The sequence below is a fragment of the Aotus nancymaae genome, unplaced genomic scaffold (assembly GCF_030222135.1).
Source record: "Aotus nancymaae isolate 86718 unplaced genomic scaffold, 86718_ANA_hifiasm-v0.15.2.pri h1tg000138l, whole genome shotgun sequence".
Taxonomy (NCBI): domain Eukaryota; kingdom Metazoa; phylum Chordata; class Mammalia; order Primates; family Aotidae; genus Aotus; species Aotus nancymaae.
In genome coordinates, this window is record NW_026988553.1 from 2,961,728 (window position 1) to 2,983,967 (window position 22,240).

The following is a 22,240-nucleotide window of genomic DNA, read 5'->3' on the forward strand; positions in this document are numbered from 1 at the left end:
CCCAGGCTGGAGTGCAGTGGTGTGATCTCGGCTCACTGCAACCTCCACCTCCCAGGTTCAAGCGATTCTCCTGCCTCAGCCTCCCAAATAGCTGGGATTATAGGTGCGCACCACCATGCCCAGCCTGTTTTTATGTTTTTAGTAGGGACGGGGTTTCACTGTGTTGGTCAGGCTGGTCTTGACCTCCTGACCTCGTGATCCACTGGCCTCGGCCTCCCAAAGTGCTGGGATTACAGGTGTGAGCCACTGTGCCTGGCCCAGAATTTTTTCGTAGAGATGAGGTCTTGCTGTGTTGCCCAGGCTGGTCTTGAACTGCTGGGCTCAAGTAATTCTCCCACCTCAGCCTCCCAAACTGCTGAGATTGAAGGTGTGACCCACTGTGTTTAGCAAAGTAGATATTTGATGCTCTGGAACCAGATAAGGTCACCAAGGATCAGTGTGTGCCTTGCTCACCCAGACCTCATTCCTGGGGTCTGTGTGTGTAGACAGCAGAGAGGGAAACCAAGGTGAACTGGCCTTTCCGGCATGGGGACATTTAAGCTGACATCCAAATGAGAAGAAGTCAGCCATTTCGATGTGGGAGGGAGTGTGCCAGGCAGAGGGAACACCAAATGTGGGTCAAAAGTAAGCTGGGAGCTGGGCACGGTGGCTCATTCCTGTAATCCCAGCACTTTGGGAGGCCAAGGTGGGTGGATCACTTGAGGTCAAGAGAACCAGTCTATCCTGGCCAATGTGGTGAAACTCTGTCTCTACTAAAAATACAAAAATGAGCTGGGTGTGGTGGTGCACGCCTGTAGTCCCAGCTACTCAGGAGGCTGAAGCACGAGAATCGCTTGAACTCGGGAGGCGGAGGTTACAGTGAGCTGAGATCACGCCACCGCACTCCAGCCTGGGCTGGAACAAGGGGAAGGAGGAAGCTTCGAGATGAGGGGCAGGGGTGGATGCTACCCTTTTCTCTCACCTTGACTGTCCAGCAGAGGCCCTGTGTTTATGTGGGTCCCACGTCAGCATGGAGGCGCGGGCAGCAGGACACCTAACATCCAGCTAGGCTGGGCCAGTTCCAGCAATGTCTCCAACAGAGATGTGCTTTTCTTCACTGCCTGCTTCCCTGTCCTCTTTCTCTATACGAAGACAAGCTCCTCTGGCTGCCCCTCATGACCCTCATCTTTCTCACACAAAAGGCACCATGCACCATAGCGTCCATTAGCGATACAGCCCAATACCCTGCATCTTTCCACATGGGTGCAGAGAGACTCTCCTGACTCTCTCTTCAGCTGCAGATTCATCATTGCAGGTAGTGGCCAAGTCCACTCCTAGGGCCTGCCCACTTTGCAGCCCCACGGGCAACGGCCTCGTCCACGTGATGCCCTCACTCGCCACTGCGGGACACATGCCAAGCTGAGATGGAGACATGGTTTCTCAGCATGGGGTTTTGTTTTTTCTTTGTGTTTTTAATTTTTTCAACTGAGGAAAAATTCACATGACAGACAAGTAGCCATTAAGCATTTTAAAATGTACAATTTGGTGGCATTTGGTACATTCATGTTGTGGTGTGACCATTGCCTTTCTACTGGAACACTTTCACCCCCAAAAGGAGACCCATTCCTCTACTCCCCAGGCCCTGGCAGCTGCTAATCTACTGTGTCAATGAACTGGACTGTTCTGGAAACTGCACATAAATGGAATCGTGCAATGCATGGCCTTTTGTGTCTGGCTTGCTTTTCTTAGCATCATGCTTTGAGGTTCCGTCGTCTGCACACACCACAGCTTGTCTACCCATCCGGCCACTGATGAGCATTTCAGCTGTTTCCACAGTGTGGTTTTGAATTTGTATTTCTCTTTTCACATGTTTAAAAACGATGTGCATTTTTTCTCCTGCAAACAACTGTCTATTAATTGTATGGTTGGTCTTCTTGTTTTTTTTTGTTTTTTTTTTAAACTAGTGACAGGATCTCACTATGTTGCCCAGGCTGGTCTTGAAATCTTGGCCTCAAGCGATCCTCCTGCCTTGGCCTCTTGCTGGTCTTTTTTATCTAGAATTCAGTTGGGTGCAGTGACTCATGCCTGTAATCTCAGCACTTTGGGAGGCTGAGGTGGGCAGATCACCTGAGGTCAAGAATTTGAGAACAGCCGGGCACGGTGGCTCACGCCTGTAATCCCAGCACTTTGGGAGGCTGAGGCGGGTGGATCACCTGAGGTCAGGAGTTCAAGACCAGCCTGGCCAACATGGTGAAACCCCGTGTCTATTATTTAAAAAAATAATAATAATTTAAAAAAAAAAAACTTTGAGACCAGCCTAGACAACATGGAGAAACCCCGTCTCTAGTGAAAATACAAAAATTAGCTGGACATGGTGGTGGGTGCCTGTAATTCCAGCTACTCGGGAGGCTGAGGGAAGAGAATCGCTTGAACCCAGGAGGCGGAGGTTGCAGTGAGCAGAGATCGTGCCGCTGCAGTCTAGTCTGGGCGACAGAGTGAGACTCTGTCTCAAATAAATAAATAAATAAATAAATAAAATATAGAATTCTGGGTAACTTCCATATATGAGGGAGACTAGCCCTTTGTGTTATATAGTGCAAATCCTTTCCTAGTTTTTCATTGATTTTATGCTGTTTTGGGGCGTGAAAAGTTTATTTTTAGCTAGTTGGACTCTTCAGTCTTCTATGCCTTCTGGGTTTTAGGTCATAGTTAGAAGGTTTTCTGGAAGTCAGTGTTATAAAGGAAGTGATTGCAGGAGTTTCCCAGGAGCAAGACATAATCTTGAGTTAAGTTTTCCAGTCATTCTCGTAGTAGTGTGGCAAAGGGACTGGAGGAGGGCAAGCGTGGGAGGCCAGCGAGGAGGCCACCACAGCCATCCTGATGAGAGGCTGGTGGCTTGGACCAGGGTGGGGACAGAAGGTCAGCTTCCGGATAGATTTTGTGGGGAGAGCCAACAAGATTTGCTGACAAATAGGACGTGGTATTTGAGAGAAAGAGAGGAGTCAAGAACTCCAAGACTTTGGCCTGATCAAGAGGAATAGCCTTTACTGAGATGCGAGGCACACGGAGAGAAGCAAGTCTAAGGTGAACAATGGAGGGTTTGCTTGTGGAAATGGTATGTCGAGATGCCTATTAGATCCAAGCAGAGATCTGGATCTTCGAGCCTGGCGCCTGGAGTTCACAGGAGAGCTTGGGAGGATGGAGTGAGAAATTGCAGAGCTGTCAAGACAGACATGATTGATGATCTGGAACTAGAGAGGAGATCACCAAGGGAATAAAAGCGTAACACCTACGCGTCCGGTCAAGCCAATGGATGAGATGACAAAGATGGGACTGAGGCCAGGCATGGTGGCTCACGCCTGTAATCCCAGCACTTTGGGAGGCCTAGGCAGGTGGATTGTTTGAGCCCAGGAGTTCGAGAGCAGTCTGGACAACATAGTGAGACTCTGTGTGTATAGAAAATACAAAAATTATCCAGGCATGGTGGCACATGCCTGTAGTCCCAGGTACTTGGGAGGCTGCGGTGGGCAGATCCGTTGAGCCAAAGAGGTGGAAACCAGCCTGGGCAATGAAACCCCATCTTTACAAAAAATACAAAATCTTGCCTGGCATGTTGGCATGCACCTACAGTCCTAGCTACGTGAGAGGCTGAGGTGGCAAGATTGCTCGAGCCTGGGAAGGCGAGGCTGCAGTGAGCAGTGTTGATGTCACTGCACTCCAGCCTGGGTGACAAAGTGAGACATTGTCTCCAAAAAAGATCATTATACAAAAATCAATCTTATTTATTTTATTTGAGACAGAGTCTTGCTCTCTATCGCCCAGGCTGGAGTACAATGGCATGACCTCGGCTCACTGCAACCTCTGCCTCCGGGTTCAAGTGACTGTCCCCTCTCAGCCTCCCGAGTAACTGAGATTACAGGCGCCCGCCACCACGCCTGGCTAATTTTTTTTTTTGAAATGGAGTCTTGCACTGTCGCCCAGGCTGGAGTGCAATGGTGCAATGTCGGCTCACTGCAACCTCTGCCTCCTGGGTTCAAGCAATTCTCCTGCCTCAGCCTCCCCAGTAGCTGGGACTACAGGCGTGCACCACCACACCCAGCTAATTGTTTTGTATTGTTAGTAGAGACGGGGTTTCACTATGTTGACCAGGATGGTCTCGATCTCCTGACCTTGTGATCCCCCTGCCTCGGCCTCCCAAAGTGCTGGGATGACAGGCATGAGCCACCGCGCCTGGCCCATCAATTGTATTTCTATACACAATCCAAAATGAAACTAAGAAAACAATTCTATTTATAACAGTGTCAAAAACGAATAAAATACTAATACAGTTTTAAAAAGAAGTGTAAGATTTGTACACCGAAAACTATAAAACATCATTGAAAGACGTTAAAGAAGACCTAAATTGGAAAGACATCTGTATTAGTCATAGTTCTCCCGAGAAACAGAATCAACAGGACACACACACACAGACACACACAGTTTATTTTAAGGATTTGGTTTACGCAGTTGTCGGGGCTGACAAGTTGGTGTGAAATTTGTAGGGACAAGCTGGCAGGCTGGAAACTCAGGGAGAATTTCTGTGTTACAGTCTTTTTTTTTCTTAGACGGAGTCTCACTCTTGTTGCCCAAGCAGGGTGCAATGGCATGATCTCGGCTCACTGCAACTTCTGCCTCCCAGGTTCAAGCGATTCTTGTCTCAGCCTCCTGAGTAACTGGGGTTACAGGTGCCCGCCACCGTGCCCAGCTTTTGTATGTAATTTTTGTATTTTCAGTACAGACAGGGTTTCCCCATGTTGGCCAGGCTGGTCTCGAAGTCTTGACCTCAGTTGGTCCACCCGCCTTGGCCTCCCAAAGTGCTGGGATTACAGGCAGGAGCCACCGCGCCTAGCCTGTGTCACGTAGTCTTGAGGCAGAATTTCCACTTCTTACCCAGGAAACCTCAGGTTTTGCTCTGAAAGCCATCCAACTAAATGGATGAGACCCACCCACATTATTGAGGGTGATCTCTTTTACTTAAAATCAGTTCAGGGCTGGGTGCAGCGGCTTATGCCTATAATCTCAGTCTTTTATTATTATTATTATTTTTTGAGACAGAGTCTTGCTCTGTCACCAGGCGCCAGGCTGGAGTGCAGTGGCGCAATCTCGGCTCACTGCAACCTCCGCCTCCCAGGTTCAAGCAATTCTCCTGCCTCAGCCTCCCGAGTAGCTAGGACTACAGGCGCGCGCCACCACCCCTGGCTAATTTTTGTATTTTTTAGTAGAGACGGGGTTTCACCATGTTGGCCAGGATGGTCTCGATCTATTGACCTTGTGATCCGCCCGTCTCGGCCTCCCAAAGTGCTGGGATTACAGGCGTGAGCCACCGCGCCCGGCTTTTTTAAAAATTTTTTTTTAAGATAGAGTCTTGCTCTACCTCACAGGCTGGAGGGCAATGGTGCGATCTTGGCTCACTGCGACCTCACCCTCCCAGGTTCAAGAGATTCTCCTGCCTCACCCTCCTGAGTAGCTGAGATTACAGGCGCCCGCCACCATGCCCAGCTAATGTTTGTATTTTTTGTAGAGATGGGGTTTCACCATGTTGGCCAGGCTGGTCTTGAACTGCTGACTTCAGGTGATCTGCCCACTTCGGCCTCCCAAAATGCTGGGATGACAGGTGTGAGCCACCGTGCCCAACATATAATCCCAGTACTTTGGAAGGCTGATCAGGAGGATTGCTTGAGCCCAGTAGTTCAAGACCAGCCTGAGCAATGTAGCAAGTCCGTTTCTCTCTACAAAAATATGAGAAGTTAGCCACACTTGCCTGCGGTCCCAGCTACCTGGGAGGCTGAGGCAGGAGGATCCCTTGAGCCCTGGAAGTCGAGGCTGCAGTGAGTTGTGATCATGCCACTACACTGCAGCCTGGGTGATACAGTGAGACCTCAATTTGGGGTTTAAAATATATATATATATACAGACACACACACACATATATATATTTAATAAAAATGGGCAAAAGACTTGAATAGACATTTCTTCAGAGATGATATACAAAAGGCCAACAGGCACATGAAAAAGATGCTGAACATCATCAGTCATCAGGGAAATGAAAAGGAAAACCTTAGCGGGGTGCGGTGGTTCACACCTGTAGTTCCAGCACTTTGGGAGGCTGAGGCGGAAGGATCGTTTGAGCCTGGGGCAGTCGAGGCTGCAGTGAGCTATGATCTCACCATTGCACTCCAGCTCGGGTGACAGAGCGAGACTCTGTGTCAAAACAAAACAAAATAAAACAAAACAAGGAAAAAGAAAGCAAGGGAAGGAAGAGAAAACCCCCGGTTCAGGGTCGCCGGGGAAGGGGCTGGTTGGGACGGCTGTCGCTGCAGGCCCTCCAGGTTAGGGACCGTCAGGGGCGTGACCTGAGGTGGGAGCGCGAGTCCTCGGCGGGGGTGCACCTGAGAAGCCGGGACCAGCAAGGCGGCCCCCCGGCGGCAGGTGACCCAGGGCTCGTCCCCGAGCGCCAAGGTGGGGCGGGGCGGGCGCGCACCCCAGGCCCGAGGGGGTGTGGCGCGGGCGCGCGCGGGTTCCAGGGTCGCCCGAGGCGGCGGGCGGGGAGTCGGGGCGCCGGGGAGGCGCGCGCCGCGGACGCGGCCATCGAACGAAGGGGTCCGGCTGGCCAGGCGGGTCCCCCTGCAGGTCGCGGAGGTCGGAGCTGCGCGCGAGGTCCGTGGCCGCGGGAAGCAGCGACCCCGCCCGCGCCCCCTGCCGCTGCGGCTCCCCGGCCGGGCGTCCCCGCGCGCCCCCGCCCCGCGCGGTGGTACGGTCCGGGTTTAAAAGGCTCCGGCGGCCCCCAGGCCGGCCCAGTGTGTGGGCGGCGGCAGCGGCTGCGCGCGCTGTACGCGGGGCGCGGGGTGAGGCAGTGGGTGTACGCGAGCGGTGCCGCGGTGGGGCTCGGGAGCGCGTACACGTGGCCAGAGGGCGGCCACCCGGAGCCAGCGGAGGGACAGGTAGGTAGCCGTAATCTTTGCCGTCCATGTGGGGTCAGCCGCCTTGGCGGGGCCCGGGGCTCAGGCAGCCCGGGGGTCTGGCTCGGCCTGAGGGGGTCAGGCCCTACGCTTGCCCGTGGCGCTGGCCTGCCTGGCCACTCGTGCGCCGCGTGGTGGGGACTCCAACCCAAGACCAGCCCCCTACCCAAAGAGGACCCTTTGTCGCAGGGGAGCAGCCTCTTGGAGGATCGCCGCTGTACTTCCCCCCGCTAAGGGCTCCGAGAGTCCGTGAGGGGTGCGCTGGTGGGGCCCGGGCTAACTGGACCAGCGGCACGGTGGGGGTTGTGGAGGCGCGGCCGCTGGACCCGCCTCTCTGCGTGGGGCTGCCCCGGTCCTCAGGCTCTCTGCTGGCCCTGCCGTGGCAAAGTGCCGAGTGTACCTGTGATGCCCGAGGGTGCCACTTACAGGTGGGGGCTGGGCCTGAAATTCTGCTTCCCAGGTCTCCCTACCGACCTGTCCCCAGCCTGTCCCTAGGCTTGTGTTCCCGGTGTGTAGAGGAGGTGAGGACAGGATGTGGCCTTCCTTTCTTCTTCGCTGTTGTATGAGGGGTCCAGCTGACAAAAGAACCCTGGAGACATGATCAATCCGAACTAAAACTTCGCGGTTTCAGGCTGGGCCTGCCCCTTGTTCGGGCAAACGCATTTTGTTCCCTTTCTCTCTACTGTGCCTCCTTGGTTTGCTCTCTGCATCGGCCCCCCTCCCCCAAGCTGGGCACCTCCTATCTCCCCAGGGGGCTCTGGAACTGAGAGGGTGGCTCTGAGCCCTGCCCTGTTGGCTGCCACGACACTGCCCTGCTGTCTTAGTAGTCTGGGGCTGGCTGGGTGTGGTCTGGGGGCTAAGTGCCAGTCCCAGCACTGTCCCTATGTCTCCTGCCCTGTCTACCCAAGGCCTTGACTGCATTTGAGGACATTGGTCCTCCTTTTTAAGGCTCCTGGGACTCTGAAGGGCAGGTAGGGCCCTCTGCACATTCCCTTCCACAGTGAACCTCTGGGTCTGGAGGGGGAGCCGCGCAGGCTGTGCCGGAGCTCTCTGACTTCTGTGTGTCTGGGCGCGTGGCTAAGGGGAGACAGGTGCAACGCGGCTTTGTGTTGCATCGGGGAGGCCGAACAGCAGGCTCCTGGACAGCCAGCTGAGGCCCTTGTCGGGGAGGCAGCTTGGGCCCCTGCAGGGGACATGGTGGTGCTGGGTCCTGCATCACGCCCTCTGTCTCAGGGTTCCCAGTGCCATGTACCTCTCCCCCATCGTTCTGTCCCTGCCTCCTTCTCCCCTCAGCTCAGGCGTGGAGGGGCAGCCTGGCAGCCTGGGGCTTGCTGTTGGTCACCCTGGGCTCTGGGATGTGCTGTCCAGGGTCTCAGGTTCTGGAGGGCCTCCTGCCTGGCCTTTCCCAGCATCTGCTCTGCTGCCCCCTTGGGTGTGGCCCAGCTGAGGCAAGGCCTCCTGGCTCCTTTCCAGCATGGGGGCTGAGGGACGATTGATGGCCCCCAAGCCTGCCCGCGCTGGCTGCTCACTCATGCGCCCTGGCGAAGGCCCCTCCTCTTTCCCAGTCAGGGTGGCCATCTGGGGCTCTGTTAGCTGAGTCGGTGGCCTCTGACTCCCATGCACCGTCTCTCTCCAGGTCCGTCCCCAGGCGCGGCTGCTGGCCATGCCCTCTGTCTGCCTCCTCCTGCTGCTCTTCCTTGCTGTGGGGGGTGTCCTGGGCAACAGGCCCTTCCGTGCCTTCGTGGTGACGGACACCACGCTTACCCACCTGGCTGTGCACCGGGTGACTGGAGAGGTGTTTGTGGGTGCAGTGAACCGAGTCTTTAAGCTGGCCCCCAACTTGACTGAGCTGCGGGCCCACGTCACGGGGCCCGTCGAAGACAACGCTCGCTGCTACCCACCCCCCAGCATGCGCGTGTGTGCCCACCGCCTGGCCCCCGTGAACAACGTCAACAAGCTGCTGCTCATAGACTATGCGGCCCGCCGCCTGGTAGCCTGCGGCAGCATCTGGCAGGGCATCTGCCAGTTCCTGCGCCTGGACGACCTCTTCAAGCTGGGTGAGCCACACCACCGCAAGGAGCACTACCTGTCAGGGGCCCAGGAGCCCGACTCCATGGCTGGCGTCATCGTGGAGCAGGGTCAGGGGCCCAGCAAGCTCTTCGTGGGCACCGCTGTCGACGGCAAGTCAGAGTACTTCCCCACTTTGAGCTCCCGCAAGCTCATCAGCGATGAAGACAGCGCAGACATGTTCAGTCTCGTGCGTGAGCCTTCCTTTCCTCCTTCCTCCACCCAGTCCTGGCTCTGCCTCCTGGAAGAGCCCTGTTCTAAGAGGGGACTTTTTGACATGCAGACAGGTTGTGGAGGGTGGGGCTCCTGTGATTGTCCAGGCAGGAGGGGGATGCAGAGGGAAACTGGTGACGTCCGCGATGTTGGCGCAGGGTGTCACCTGATGCTCTGTCCTCCCCTTGTTCCCCAGGTGTATCAGGATGAGTTTGTCTCTTCCCAGATCAAGATCCCCTCAGATACGCTGTCCTTGTACCCCGCCTTTGACATCTACTACATTTATGGCTTCGTCAGCGCGTCCTTCGTGTACTTCCTGACGCTGCAGCTGGATACCCAGCAGACGCTGCTGGACACAGCGGGCGAGAAATTCTTCACATCCAAGATCGTGCGCATGTGTGCGGGGGACTCAGAGTTCTACTCATACGTGGAGTTCCCCATCGGCTGCTCCTGGCGCGGTGTGGAGTACCGCTTGGTGCAGAGCGCCCACCTGGCCAAGCCTGGCCTGTTGCTGGCCCAGGCCCTGGGCGTGCCGGCTGATGAGGACGTCCTCTTCACCATCTTCTCTCAGGGCCAGAAGAACCGAGCCAGCCCACCCCGGCAGACCATCCTCTGCCTGTTCACCCTCAGCAACATCAATGCTCACATCCGGCGCCGCATCCAGTCCTGCTATCGTGGGGAGGGCACGCTGGCCCTGCCCTGGCTGCTGAACAAGGAGCTGCCCTGCATCAACACCGTGAGCCCCTTGCCACCCCACACTGGTCCTCTGCCCTGCCCCAGGTCTGCCGTGCCCGGCCTGGGCTCACGGCCAGTCCTTCTGTGCCAGGCTTTGCATGGCCTCGAGAGTGGCACCTTTGCCCTGCCACCTGTTTCTCCCTTCCAGGGGTCCCTGCCCTCTCATTCCCTCTCTCTGGCCTGCCCAGTGCCCCACTCCTGCTCCTGTTCCCAGCTCATTCTTCCTTGCTCCGTCTCCTCAATGCCTGCTGTCTTGAGCCAGCGAGAGTCTTGTGGACCCAGGCTTTGCCCCTCCCTCCCTGCTGTCCATCCTCTGTCTCCCTCCGCAGCTGCCAATTTCCTGGAGCACCCTAGGGCGAGCAGTTGGGCCTAGCTGGAGGGGACCGGGTTGTAGATCCCGCTCTCTTTCGGGACGCAGGGTCTGCCAGCCTGCACCCAGCTGCTGTGTGCCTGAGCCTGGGAGCTCTCACTCTCATGGGTCCCTCCTCTGTTTCACCAGCCCATGCAGATCAACGGCAACTTCTGCGGGCTGGTGTTGAACCAGCCTCTGGGCGGCCTGCATGTGATCGAGGGGCTGCCCCTGGTGGCCGACACCGATGGCATGGCCAGCGTGGCTGCCTACACCTACCGCCAGCACTCTGTGGTCTTCATTGGCACACGCAGCGGCAGCCTGAAGAAGGTGGCCCCCAGAATCTTGGGCATGTGGGGGTGGGGACATCTCAGATATGGGACAAGGCTGGTGCTGGGCACAAACGGGAGGGGACAAGACAGGACGCGGCTGGTGCGGGGAGGGTTTCCCTGGCTGGGTCCCAGGAGCCTGGCACCCTCACTGTTGCCAATTCCCACTGTGGACTGAATTGCCAGCTTCCTGTGGCTCTGGGGACAGAGAAGTGACCTATTGTGGGGTCTCCCTGCCATGTGAGCAGGGCTGGGGCCGAGCTGTGATTGCTGGGTCCTCCACTGAATAAATAAGGGAGAAAACACAGATGTTGCCATGTGTGCTGTGGCCTGGACGAGTCCCCTGCCCCTCGAGCCTCCCCACTTTCCTAGAGAGAGCTTTCCAGATCCATGCCCCAGCCCCGTGGGCCCCGGGGCTGCGGGTGCTTCCATTCAGGATCTGGGGGTATCTTGGCATGAAGGGGGAGGTAAACTCCTGGGCACTCCGGTAAGTTCTGAAGGCACAGAAGTCAGGGGGACTCGTAGATGGAGTGCCGTCCCCAGGGAGGGCAAGAGCTGGTCTGGGGGCGAAGGGAAGGGTTTGCGGAGAGGGATGCTGAGCGCTCCTGGCCCACCTGCTCTGTTCCCAGGACACTTTTTTCCTCTGTAGTGGCTTTGTTGAACACCTGCCATCCAATTCGCCCATTTAAAGTGCACAGAGGCTTTCAGGGGTCTCGTTCCCCTAATCAGTGCCGTCCTTCCGTCTCCTGGGGGCACTTTCTGGCTTCTGCACCCTCCTTTTTCGGCCTCTGGGCTGTGGGCATGGGAGCCACAGGCAGGCGGCCGAGTGCTGAACCCCACCAGGCCCTGACTTCAGCTTGGCCACAACCTCCAAAGTCTGGCTGGAGAAGACGATGTCCTGGGTGCAGGAGGCTGTGGTGGCATCAGGCTGGTCTTGTGGCTCAGGTACGGGTCGATGGCTCCCAGGATGCCCACCTGTATGAGACAGTGCCCGTGGTGGATGGCAGCCCCATCCTCCGAGACCTGCTCTTCAGCCCCGACCACCAGCACATCTATCTCCTGAGTGAGAAGCAGGTGGGCCCGTGGGGGGTGGTGGTGGGGGGTGGGGCAGGGGTGAGCTGGGTGCTGACATGGCTGTCCCCAGGTGAGCCAGCTCCCAGTGGAGACCTGCGAGCAGTACCAGAGCTGTGTGGCCTGCCTGGGCTCCGGAGACCCGCACTGTGGTTGGTGTGTGCTGCAGCACAGGTGAGGGCGGGGCCCCTGCTCGGGGATTGGAGGGCCCCGCTGGCCAGGGGGAGCCAACCGTACCCAGCCCTGCCCTTGCGGCCTCCCCCCGACCCTCCTCCACTTTCTCCAGCGAATGAGCAGAACTTCCACCCCGAATGACGTCCCTTGGGCCCCAGGGGACGAGGCCAAGGCTGGCTGTTGCCTGGCACTGTGAGCTGGACAGGCCTGGGCCCTCCCAGGGCAATGGCAGGACTGGCTGTGGCCCGACCCCGTGCAGGTGCTGCCGTGAAGGGGCCTGTCCAGGCGCCTCTGTCCCACACGGCTTTGCTGAGGAGCTGAGCAAGTGTGTCCAGGTGCGGGTCCGGCCCAACAACGTGTCGGTGACGTCGCCTGGGGTGCCGGTGAGCAAATTGGGGTGCCGGGCTGGGCGTGCACATGGTCGCTGGGAGCGCGCCCTGCCCTGAGCCCTCTGCCTCCCGCAGCTGACTGTTGCCCTGCACAACGTGCCAGATCTCAGCGCGGGTGTGAGCTGCACCTTCGAGGAGGCGGCGGAGAGCGAGGCGGTCCTGCTGCCCTCCAGTGAACTGCGCTGCCCCTCACCCTCCCTCCAGGAGCTCCGAGCTCTTACCAGGGGGCACGGTCAGTGGGCTGGGGCTGCCCAGGGCGGGGCAAGGTGGGGCCGCTCCCTGTCCTTAGAGAGTTCACAGCCACCCCGGGACTGCTGCAGGGGCCGTGCGCACCGTGCGGCTGCAGCTTCTCTCGAAGGAGACCGGTGTGAGGTTTGCCGATGCGGACTTCGTCTTCTACAACTGCACCGTCCTCCAGTCGTGAGTACCTGGCCAAGCACCTGTCCCTACCTCTGGGAATAGAGGGGACCTCTGGGACAGGCGACACCTGCAGGGCACCCTGACCTCCCCACATCTCCCGGCATGTCCTGCTGGGGAGCGCTGAGGGGCAGTGCAGCCTCTGTTCTTCCTGAAGCCACTTCCTCTGCAGGTGCATGTCCTGTGTTGGCAGCCTTTACCCCTGCCACTGGTGTAAGTACCGCCACGTGTGTACCAGCCGCCCCCATGAGTGCTCCTTCCAGGAGGGCAGGGTCCACAGCCCTGAGGTGAGGCGGGCACCACGTGCAAGGGGCTGGGTTTTGAGACACGGGCTGGCTTTTATGTGTTCTGGGTTACTTTGGAGAAGAGTGGCCCTGTGTGCACCTGACAGGCGCTTTCCCCCCAGGGCTGTCCTGAGATCCTGCCCAGCGGGGACCTCCTGATCCCCGTTGGGGTCATGCAGCCTCTTACCTTGCGGGCTAAGAACCTGCCTCAGCCGCAGTCAGGCCAGAAGAACTATGAGTGTGTGGTGTGGGTGCAGGGGCGGCAGCAGCGGGTGCCCGCCGTGCGCTTCAACAGCAGCAGTGTGCAGTGCCAGAATGCCTCGGTGAGGTCCCACCCGCTGCCTCCCTTTGGGGTCTGGGCTGTGGCATGGTGGGTATCGTTCCTTTCTATGGCCAGCTTCCTGGCTGGGAACTCTCTGAGTCTCCCGTTAGGGCTTCCTGTGCCTGGAGGAGGGGGGAGTTGGCAGAAATTTTGGGGTGGGGTCTGCACATCGTATCTGAGGTCCCATGGGTTCCTTTGCTCCAGTACTCCTATGAAGGTGATGACTATGGTGACGCCGAACTGGACTTCTCCGTGGTCTGGGATGGACACTTCCCCATAGACAAGCCTCCCAGCTTCCGAGGTGAAGGGCAGCATGGGCCAAGGAGCCTGCCTCCCGAGGCAGTCGGCACTACTGGGGTCAGGTCTGGGGGCCCTGGTGCTCCCTACTTTCCACTTTTCTGCTGCTACCCCCTCCATCAGCAGTGCCCTCTGTTCCCACAGCCCTCCTGTACAAGTGCTGGGCACAGCGACCCAGCTGTGGCCTCTGCCTCAAGGCTGATCCCCGCTTCAACTGTGGCTGGTGCATCTCACAGCACAGGTGCCAGCTGCGGACCCACTGCCCGGCCCCCAGGACCAACTGGATGCACCCGAGCCAGAAGGGCGCCCGGTGCAGCCACCCCCGCATCACGCAGGTCAGCCTCCCTCACCGCCCCTGCCCACTGCCAGCCGGGCACCCGGGAACCTGGGCCGACCCTCTCACTGCCCATCCTGCTCCACAGATCCATCCTCTTGTGGGGCCCAAGGAGGGAGGCACCTGGGTCACCATTGTGGGTGAGAACCTGGGCCTCCTGTCCCGAGAGGTGGGCTTGCGGGTGGCTGGCGTGCGTTGCAACTCCATCCCGGCCGAGTACGTCAGTGCTGAGAGGTGAGTGCGGCCGTGTGGGCGTCTGGGCCATTTGTGGCCGGGCTGGCCCTGACACTCTCTGAGCCCTAGGATCGTGTGTGAGATGGAGGAGTCGCTGGTGCCCAGCCCGCTGCCGGGGCCCGTGGAGCTGTGCGTGGGTGACTGTTCGGCTGACTTCCGTGCGCAGTCTGAGCAGCTCTACAGCTTTGTGGTGCGTGGCTGCTGGCCTCCCCCTTCCTGTCCCTTCTCCCTCCCCAAAGGGGTACGTGGAGCAGCCCCTCAGGGCAGCTTCTTCCACAGACCCCAGCGTTTGACCGAGTGAGTCCCAGCCGCGGCCCGGCATCAGGGGGCACACGGTTAACCATCTCGGGCAGCTCTCTGGATGCTGGCAGCAGGGTTACAGTGACCGTGAGGGACGGCGAGTGCCAGTTTGTGAGGTGGGCCAGGTCCCTGCCAACTTTGGGCTGGGCATTGTGTGGGGGCCATGGGGATGCGTGGCTGAGGGCCCTGGGCCACCTGCTCCAAGCACCCTGCTTGCCAATGTAGGAGGGATGCCCAGTCGATCGTGTGCCTCTCACCTGTCTCCACCCTGGGCCCCAGCCAGGCCCCCATCACACTTGCCATTGACCGGGCTAACATCTCCAGTCCTGGGGTCATGTACACCTACACTCAGGACCCCACTGTCACCCGCCTGGAGCCCACCTGGAGCATCATCAAGTAAGACCCTGGGGGAGAGGGGCGCCCGGCAGTGTCCAGAGGGCTCAGGGACTGGGTGGTCTCTGAGCTCTAGTGGGGCCCCTCCTGGAGCCTTGGGCCCTCATTAGTTGCGGGGGTAGAGCTGTCCTGGCTGCATAGTACCCGGCACCCACTGGGTGATCCGGGGTCAGGGAAGTCCCAGGCTGTCACGGCAGCCTCAATCACTCTCCAGGGCTGGGTGGGTGCAGTGGAGGATGGAGCCTGAGGGTCCTGCCCTGTTCCTAGTGGAAGCACTGCCATCACGGTGAGCGGGACCCACCTGCTGACGGTCCAGGAGCCCCGGGTCCGCGCCAAGTACCGCGGCATCGAGACCACCAACGTGAGTACCAGCTGCTTTGCCCTGCCCTGACCCTGCAGCCCATGGCTTCATGTGCCGGGCTGTCCACCTTTGTCCCCACAGACATGCCAAGTGATTAACGACACTGCCATGCTGTGTAAGGCCCCTGGCATCTTTCTTGGGCGGCCTCAGCCTCGGGCGCAAGGCGAGCACCCTGATGAGTTTGGCTTCCTGCTGGACCACGTGCAGACGGCCCGCTCCCTCAACCGCTCCTCCTTCACCTACTATCCCGACCCCAGCTTTGAGCCGCTGGGGCCCTCTGGTGTGCTGGACGTCAAACCGGGCTCCCATGTGGTGCTGAAGGTGCGGGCGGGGTGGGGGTGGGGAGGGCAGGAAAGTGAAGAGTCCTGGACTGACTCTATCCTCCACCCCCAGGGCAAGAACCTGGTTCCTGCAGCCGCTGGCAGCTCTCGTCTCAACTACACAGTGCTGATCGGAGGCCAGCCATGTGCACTCACAGTTTCGGACACGCAGCTCCTGTGTGACTTACCCAGCCAGACTGGCCGGCAGCCTGTCATGGTGGGTATGGAGGGGGAGACCCCCCCACACGCAGTCCAGGGTGGGCATGGTGGTCAGCTCACCTCGAGCCTGTCCCCACAGGTGCTGGTGGGTGGCTTGGAGTTCTGGCTGGGCACCCTGCACATCTCAGCAGAGCGGGCACTGACCCTACCGGCCATGGTGGGGCTGGCAGCAGGGGGCGGGCTCCTGCTGCTGGCCATCACGGCCGTGCTGGTGGCCTACAAGCGCAAGACTCAGGACGCGGACCGTACCCTCAAGCGCCTGCAGCTGCAGATGGACAACCTGGAGTCCCGCGTGGCCCTGGAGTGCAAGGAAGGTGCCTGAGGTGGGGCGGGGCATGCCGCGGAAGCCGGGGCCTCCTTCCTGCCTACTCACTCACTGTCTCCACGCCCCAGCTTTTGCAGAGCTGCAGACAGACATCAACGAGCTGACTAACCACATGGACGAAGTGCAGATCCCCTTCCTGGACTACCGGACCTATGCTGTGCGCGTGCTCTTCCCGGGCATCGAGGCCCACCCGGTGCTCAAGGAGCTGGACGTGAGCCTCTGCCTGGCCTGCCCCCTTCCCCGATTCCCTTCAGGGCCACCCCCACCCTCTGAGACCCCTGCTCCCCACAGACACCGCCCAATGTGGAGAAGGCCCTGCGCCTGTTCGGGCAGCTGCTGTACAGCCGTGCCTTCGTGCTCACCTTCATCCACACGCTGGAGGCCCAGAGCAGCTTCTCCATGCGCGACCGCGGCACCGTGGCCTCGCTCACCATGGTGGTCCTGCAGAGCCGGCTCGACTATGCCACAGGGCTGCTCAAGCAACTGCTGGCTGACCTCATCGAGAAAAATCTCGAGAGCAAGAACCACCCCAAGCTGCTGCTGCGCAGGTGCCTGCGTCGCTCCATCCAGGCCACGCCCCTGTCCTGCCTGGCCCTGCCCCCTGCCGAAGCCCCGCCCTTGCCAGGCCTGAGCGCCCCTCTTGTGCCCTAGGACAGAGTCAGTGGCTGAGAAGATGCTTACCAACTGGTTCACATTCCTGCTGCACAAGTTTCTGAAGGTGCGCTGGGTGGGTGGGCTACAGGGAGGTGATGGCGGAGGACTGGCCAGCATCAGGCAGGCAGCCAGCTATGCACCTCTGCCCGGCTGCAGGAGTGCGCTGGGGAGCCTCTCTTCCTGCTTTACTGTGCCATCAAGCAGCAGATGGAGAAGGGCCCCATCGATGCCATCACGGGCGAGGCGCGATACTCCCTGAGTGAGGACAAGCTCATCCGGCAGCAGATCGACTATAAGACGCTGGTGAGCGTAGGGCCAGGTGGGCAAGAGGTGTGGGTGGGGAGAGAGGCCTCACCCTGGGGTCTGCTTTCCCCTCAGACCCTGCACTGTGTGTGTCCGGAGAATGAGGGCAATGCCCAGGTCCCAGTGAAGGTTCTCAACTGTGACAGCATCACCCAGGCCAAAGATAAACTGCTGGACACCGTGTACAAGGGGATTCCATACTCTCAGCGCCCCAAAGCTGAGGACATGGACCTGGGTGAGGCCCTGCCCTCTCCTGGCTCACACACCCTCTGAGGGGGCTCGCAGCCCCTGTGCATGTGAACTCCATAGGCTCTCCTGCTCCCTACCTGAACCCTGTTCTCTAAGAGGAGTGTGCCAGGGACTTAGGGGATGCCAGCATAATCTTAAGGGCTGTCTGTGGCCCACAGAGTGGCGCCAGGGCCGCATGACTCGCGTCGTCCTCCAGGATGAGGATGTCACCACCAAGATCGAGTGTGACTGGAAGAGACTCAACTCACTGGCCCACTACCAGGTGAGGGGCTGGGGCCCACTCCCCGCCAGGGCCACCTGGGAGCCAGGACCCTGCCTTGAGCGGCAGCAGGACACAAGAACAGTGTCCCTGGCTCCAGCCCGTCTCCCTGGATTTGTGGGCTCCCCTCATGGGTGTGGGTGGGTGGGGGCTCCTTGGCTTCTCAGCTTCCTGCAGTGCCCTCCTCTGTCTCTGGGGCCTCCAGGTGACAGATGGTTCCTTGGTGGCACTAGTGCCCAAACAAGTGTCTGCCTATAACATGGCCAACTCCTTTACCTTCACCCGCTCCCTCAGCCGCTACGGTAGGTGTTCTTGGCATGGTGGCTGTGTGCCCTTCAAGGCTGGGTAAGCCATCCCAGGGAACCCCCACTTCCAACTAGCTGCTCTGGCTCTGGAGGCCTTCCTGGGCTGTGCTGTCGGGAGGTCTGCAGTTCTGTGGAGTGTACACAGAGGGGCAGTCAGCGAGGGCAGATGGGTCCCCACAGGCTGCTGGGCTCCTGGGAGCGAGTGGGGCAGGGGCCAGGTGGTGGCCTGAGGTCACATGCATTCTCTGCTCCAGAGAGCTTGCTCCGCACGGCCAGCAGCCCTGATAGCCTCCGCTCACGGGCGCCCATGATCACGCCCGACCAGGAGACGGGCACCAAATTGTGGCACCTGGTGAAAAACCACGATCATGCTGACCATCGCGAGGGGGACCGTGGCAGCAAGATGGTCTCGGAGATCTACCTGACGCGGCTGCTGGCCACCAAGGTGTGGTCCTGCCTTCTGCCTTGGCCTCAGCCCAGAGGTTGTCCTGGCCTTGCACGGGAGGGGGCCCTGAATCATTTGGGTCCTGTAGGCCTTTCTTAGGGCCTTTGCTAGGGGAACTCAGCCTTAGATCAAGGCCAAGTCTATCTGAGAAGCCACTGGCCCTATAGGGAAGGCCCGCTCTTTGCCGAGCCTTTCTGCCTCCATCTGTCCTGCTCTGGGCACATCCCCACCCGGCTCCCTCACAGCATGTGACCTGTCTGCCACACACAGGGCACACTGCAGAAGTTCGTGGATGACCTCTTTGAGACGGTGTTCAGCACAGCCCACCGGGGCTCGGCCCTGCCCCTGGCCATCAAGTACATGTTCGACTTCCTGGATGAGCAGGCAGACCAGCGCCAGATCAGTGATCCCGACGTGCGCCACACCTGGAAGAGCAACTGGTACCGCCCGGTGCTGGGCTGCTGCCAGCCTGCCTGGAGAGGGTGGGCGGACGAGGCTGGTGGCTGTGCTGAGACCCAGGGCCCGGAGTAGCCATCCAGGCAGGAGGACACTGATGGTGACGTCAAGTCAAGGGGCCCGTTGAGTCAGGTTCTGGAGCTGGACTGCCTGGGTGGTTGGGATGGTGGTGGTGAGGCCTTTGCCCTCTGCGGCCTTGCGGCAGGTAGAGATGCTGGCGGAAGCTGCAGAGGGGCTTGAGACTGAGGACAGTTGTGCATTAGAGACTTAGAGGAAAGGCCGCTCACCATCTCTGGCCAAGATGTGAGCCAGCCGACAGGAAGGAGAGCAGCCGTAGGAGGGGCCCTCAGGGCTTCCTAGTTGTCCCTCTGTCGCCCACAGCCTGCCGCTGCGCTTCTGGGTGAATGTGATCAAGAACCCACAGTTCGTCTTCGACATCCACAAGAACAGCATCACGGATGCCTGCCTGTCGGTGGTAGCCCAGACCTTCATGGACTCCTGCTCCACGTCCGAGCACCGCCTGGGCAAGGACTCGCCTTCCAACAAATTGCTCTATGCCAAGGACATCCCCAACTACAAGAGCTGGGTGGAGAGGTGCGCTCCTCGCTGCTGCGGGGGCGGGGACAGGACCTGCCCCTCCCTGGGCTGTCTGTCCAGGGAAGGCCAGCTACAGGCAGAAAGCTGGAGCGCTGGCGGGGCAGTGAGGGCAGGGGTTCAAGCTTTTGTGACATTGCCTGAGTGACAGACTCAGGGTCCCAACAGGTATTATCGAGACATTGCAAAGATGGCGTCCATCAGTGACCAGGACATGGACGCCTACCTGGTGGAGCAGTCCCGCCTCCACGCCAGCGACTTCAATGTCCTGAGTGCGCTCAGCGAGCTCTATTTCTATGTCACCAAGTACCGCCAGGAGGTGTGTGTCATCCAGTGTCAAAGGCAGGAGGGTTGGTGGGGGTTGGGGACAGAACGGACACAGAGTCTGTCTCTTAAATTGTTCATGGTCCCTCCCCTGACCAGCCTTGGGGCTGGCACAGGTGATACTCTCAGGGATCACAGGGAGATGCTGGAATTTGAGGGACCCAGGAGATAAGCCACTGGCTGGGTACAAAGTGGCCATTGGGCAAAAGTTCAGGGGCCTGAGTGCTGGAAAGGATGGGTCAGGCTTTCTGATGAGAGCTGCTGGAGGCAGGAGGACACAGAGAGGTGGATTTTTAGGATGGAGCCTAGGCTGAGGATACACATTTAGAGCCCGGAGCCTGGATGAGCTCACAGAGAAGCCACAAGTGGGTGTAGAGAGAGAATCGGCCCAAGCCCTGAGTCCCTGGCCCTGGGACACAGAGAGAAGGAGGGGAGGCGCGGCGGCGACGGGGGAGGCCTGAGAGTGCCCGGTGGTGCCCTGCAGCCTGAGCCAGGGAGGGGCAGCGGCCGGCTGTGTGTGTCCAGCGGTGCTGCTGGTGAAGGCTGCTGACCTACAGAACGCTCACTGGGTCTGGCGAGGGTCATGGGGGCCTTGCAAGGGAGGCTTGGGATGGAAGGAAATGGGGAGGGGGAATCCCACATGGTTAGTCCAGAGTCCAGGTCACTCTAGGGAGAGGAAGAGGAGGAGAAAGTGCTGTCGTTGGAGGGGCACTGGGGGCTGAGAAGCTGCTGGGCTTCTACGGGGGCTTCGGGTGAGGATAGAGGGGTGAGGCATGTGGGAGGGAAGAGCCCAGCTCCAAGGGACCCCTCTCCCCCAGATTCTCACGGCTCTGGACCGAGATGCATCTTGTCGGAAGCATAAGTTGCGGCAGAACCTGGAACAGATCATCAGCCTCGTGTCCAGTGACAGCTGAGGGTGCGGAATCGGTGAGGAGGGGGCTTCTCAGTCCTGAGCTGTCCTCCCGTCCAGGGGAGTGGCTGGCTCAAGCCTGGGCACCTGGGCTGAGCCCTGAATTGGGTATCGTGGGGCAGGTCACCCTGGCCAGGATGCCCCCCGCACACCCAGGCCCCCTTCATTAGTGCCTTGCTTTGGGCCCTGCAGGGGGAGGGGTGACAGGATGAGCCCCCACCCAGCAGCAGCAATACCCCCACCCTCCTGGCCTGTGCCCAGGTGTTGGGCCAGCCCCCACCCTCCCTGCTATTTATACCCCTCTGCCTATTTATTGACTCAAACTCCATCTCCATCTCCATCTGTAAATACGTGTCCCCCACGGGATGTTGCCAGCCTCACTCACCTGCCTCTCCTTGAGCTGTCTGGGCCCGGCCACTCGTCTTTGGCTCCTTTGTGACGCATTATCAGTCTCGGTCCGGCCCTGGCACCTCACCCTTGCCATGGCTGACCCCACCCACTCCGAGGCAGGGCCACAGTACCAGCAGCACTTGGGGTGAGGCCTCCAAAGCTTCCTCAGAATTGTGGCTTTGCCATGCTGGGCCACAGGGTCCCCCTTCAGCATCTTGAGGCCCTGTTCTCTCTGAGCACCTGGAGGGCTAGACCCAGGCCTGTGTCAGGGCCTGACGGGCCTGGAGGCCCCAGAACGCTCCTCCTGGGCCTGCTGCCAAACACCCTCAGTGTTGTCTGCGGCTGCCCCAACTCCCTTCTCAGCCACACACTCAGCGCCCGCTCCGTCCCATGCCCGCCCCAAGGGGCCAAGGCGGCCGTGCCTTACTGCTCCGCGTCTTCTGCCTCTGAGGAATCTGGCCCCGTCTCACGGTCCTGGACCTCCCATTCTCTCCTCTTTAGTTGCATGAGTTTTTCTTTGTTCATGGAATGTTTTTTCCTAATTAAATGTTGGGAAAATGCCATCCACGTGGGGCTCTGTCCTTGGGGCAGGTCAGTAGACCTGTGGATGCTGTGTGAGCTGGAGCCCCCTGTGGAGAAAGGACCACTCCTTACAGGGGCGCAGAGGATCTGGGGAGGTCCAGGACCATGCCTGACCCATCAGCAAACCCCAGTGACTCTACCTTCAAGACAGATGCAAGATAGATTGATTCTCCTCCCCTCCATCACCCCCACCCAGCTGTCCCGTGCCATCATCTCTGCCCAGATGCCAGTCTCCCTGCTTCTGCCCTGGCTCTCATCAGCCTATTCTCAGCGTGGGAGGCAGAGAGATCCTGTTGCCTCACAGCTTAGAACCCTCCAGTGGTTTCAGCTGCGGCCAACTCCTTCGAAACCTGACATTGCGTACTGTCCAGGTTGTAGCACCCATCATGGTTCACCTACCAAAGTCTTACCCCCGGGCCTGTTAAGTAATGCAGGTGGAGCCAGGTGAGGTGGCTCACGCCTATAATCCCAGCACTTTGGGAGGCTGAGGCGGGTGGATCACAAGATCAGGAGTTCGAGACCAGCCTGACCAACATGGTGAAACTCCATCTCTATTAAAAAATACAAAAAAACTTAACTAGGCATGGTGGCACATGACTTTAATCCCAGATACTCAGGAGGCTGAGGCAGGAGGATTGCTTGAACCCGAGAGGTGGAGG

At 59.3% G+C, this 22,240-nt stretch overlaps 1 protein-coding gene across 1 annotated transcript; it reads left to right on the plus strand.

Annotated features, from left to right (window-relative positions):
- Positions 1-6,930: 6,930 nt before the first annotated feature.
- On the plus strand, positions 6,931-21,559 carry PLXNA3 (plexin A3). Its single transcript, XM_012467046.2, has 33 exons — positions 6,931-6,959; positions 8,614-9,234; positions 9,454-9,993; positions 10,492-10,671; positions 11,616-11,744; positions 11,815-11,915; positions 12,175-12,298; positions 12,380-12,536; positions 12,625-12,724; positions 12,894-13,008; positions 13,128-13,328; positions 13,532-13,628; positions 13,769-13,959; positions 14,047-14,192; positions 14,262-14,382; positions 14,472-14,608; positions 14,718-14,888; positions 15,153-15,246; positions 15,328-15,567; positions 15,640-15,783; positions 15,865-16,099; positions 16,179-16,321; positions 16,402-16,658; positions 16,762-16,828; positions 16,921-17,067; positions 17,143-17,302; positions 17,475-17,578; positions 17,781-17,877; positions 18,135-18,325; positions 18,596-18,765; positions 19,163-19,375; positions 19,544-19,694; positions 20,518-21,559. The coding sequence occupies exons 2-33, from the start codon at positions 8,641-8,643 to the stop codon at positions 20,611-20,613; spliced, it is 5,613 nt and encodes a 1,870-aa protein (XP_012322469.2). The 5' UTR covers positions 6,931-6,959; positions 8,614-8,640; the 3' UTR covers positions 20,614-21,559.
- Positions 21,560-22,240: the final 681 nt, after the last annotated feature.

Excerpts from the sequence above, each read along its gene's own strand:
- PLXNA3 (XM_012467046.2), top strand. The coding sequence starts at position 8,641 with ATGCCCTCTGTCTGCCTCCTCCTGCTGCTCTTCCTTGCTGTGGGGGGT. Across the intron at positions 14,609-14,717 it reads GGCGAGTGCCAGTTTGTGAG|GAGGGATGCCCAGTCGATCG; the intron begins GTGGGCCAGGTC and ends TTGCCAATGTAG. Across the intron at positions 18,326-18,595 it reads CGCGGCTGCTGGCCACCAAG|GGCACACTGCAGAAGTTCGT; the intron begins GTGTGGTCCTGC and ends TGCCACACACAG.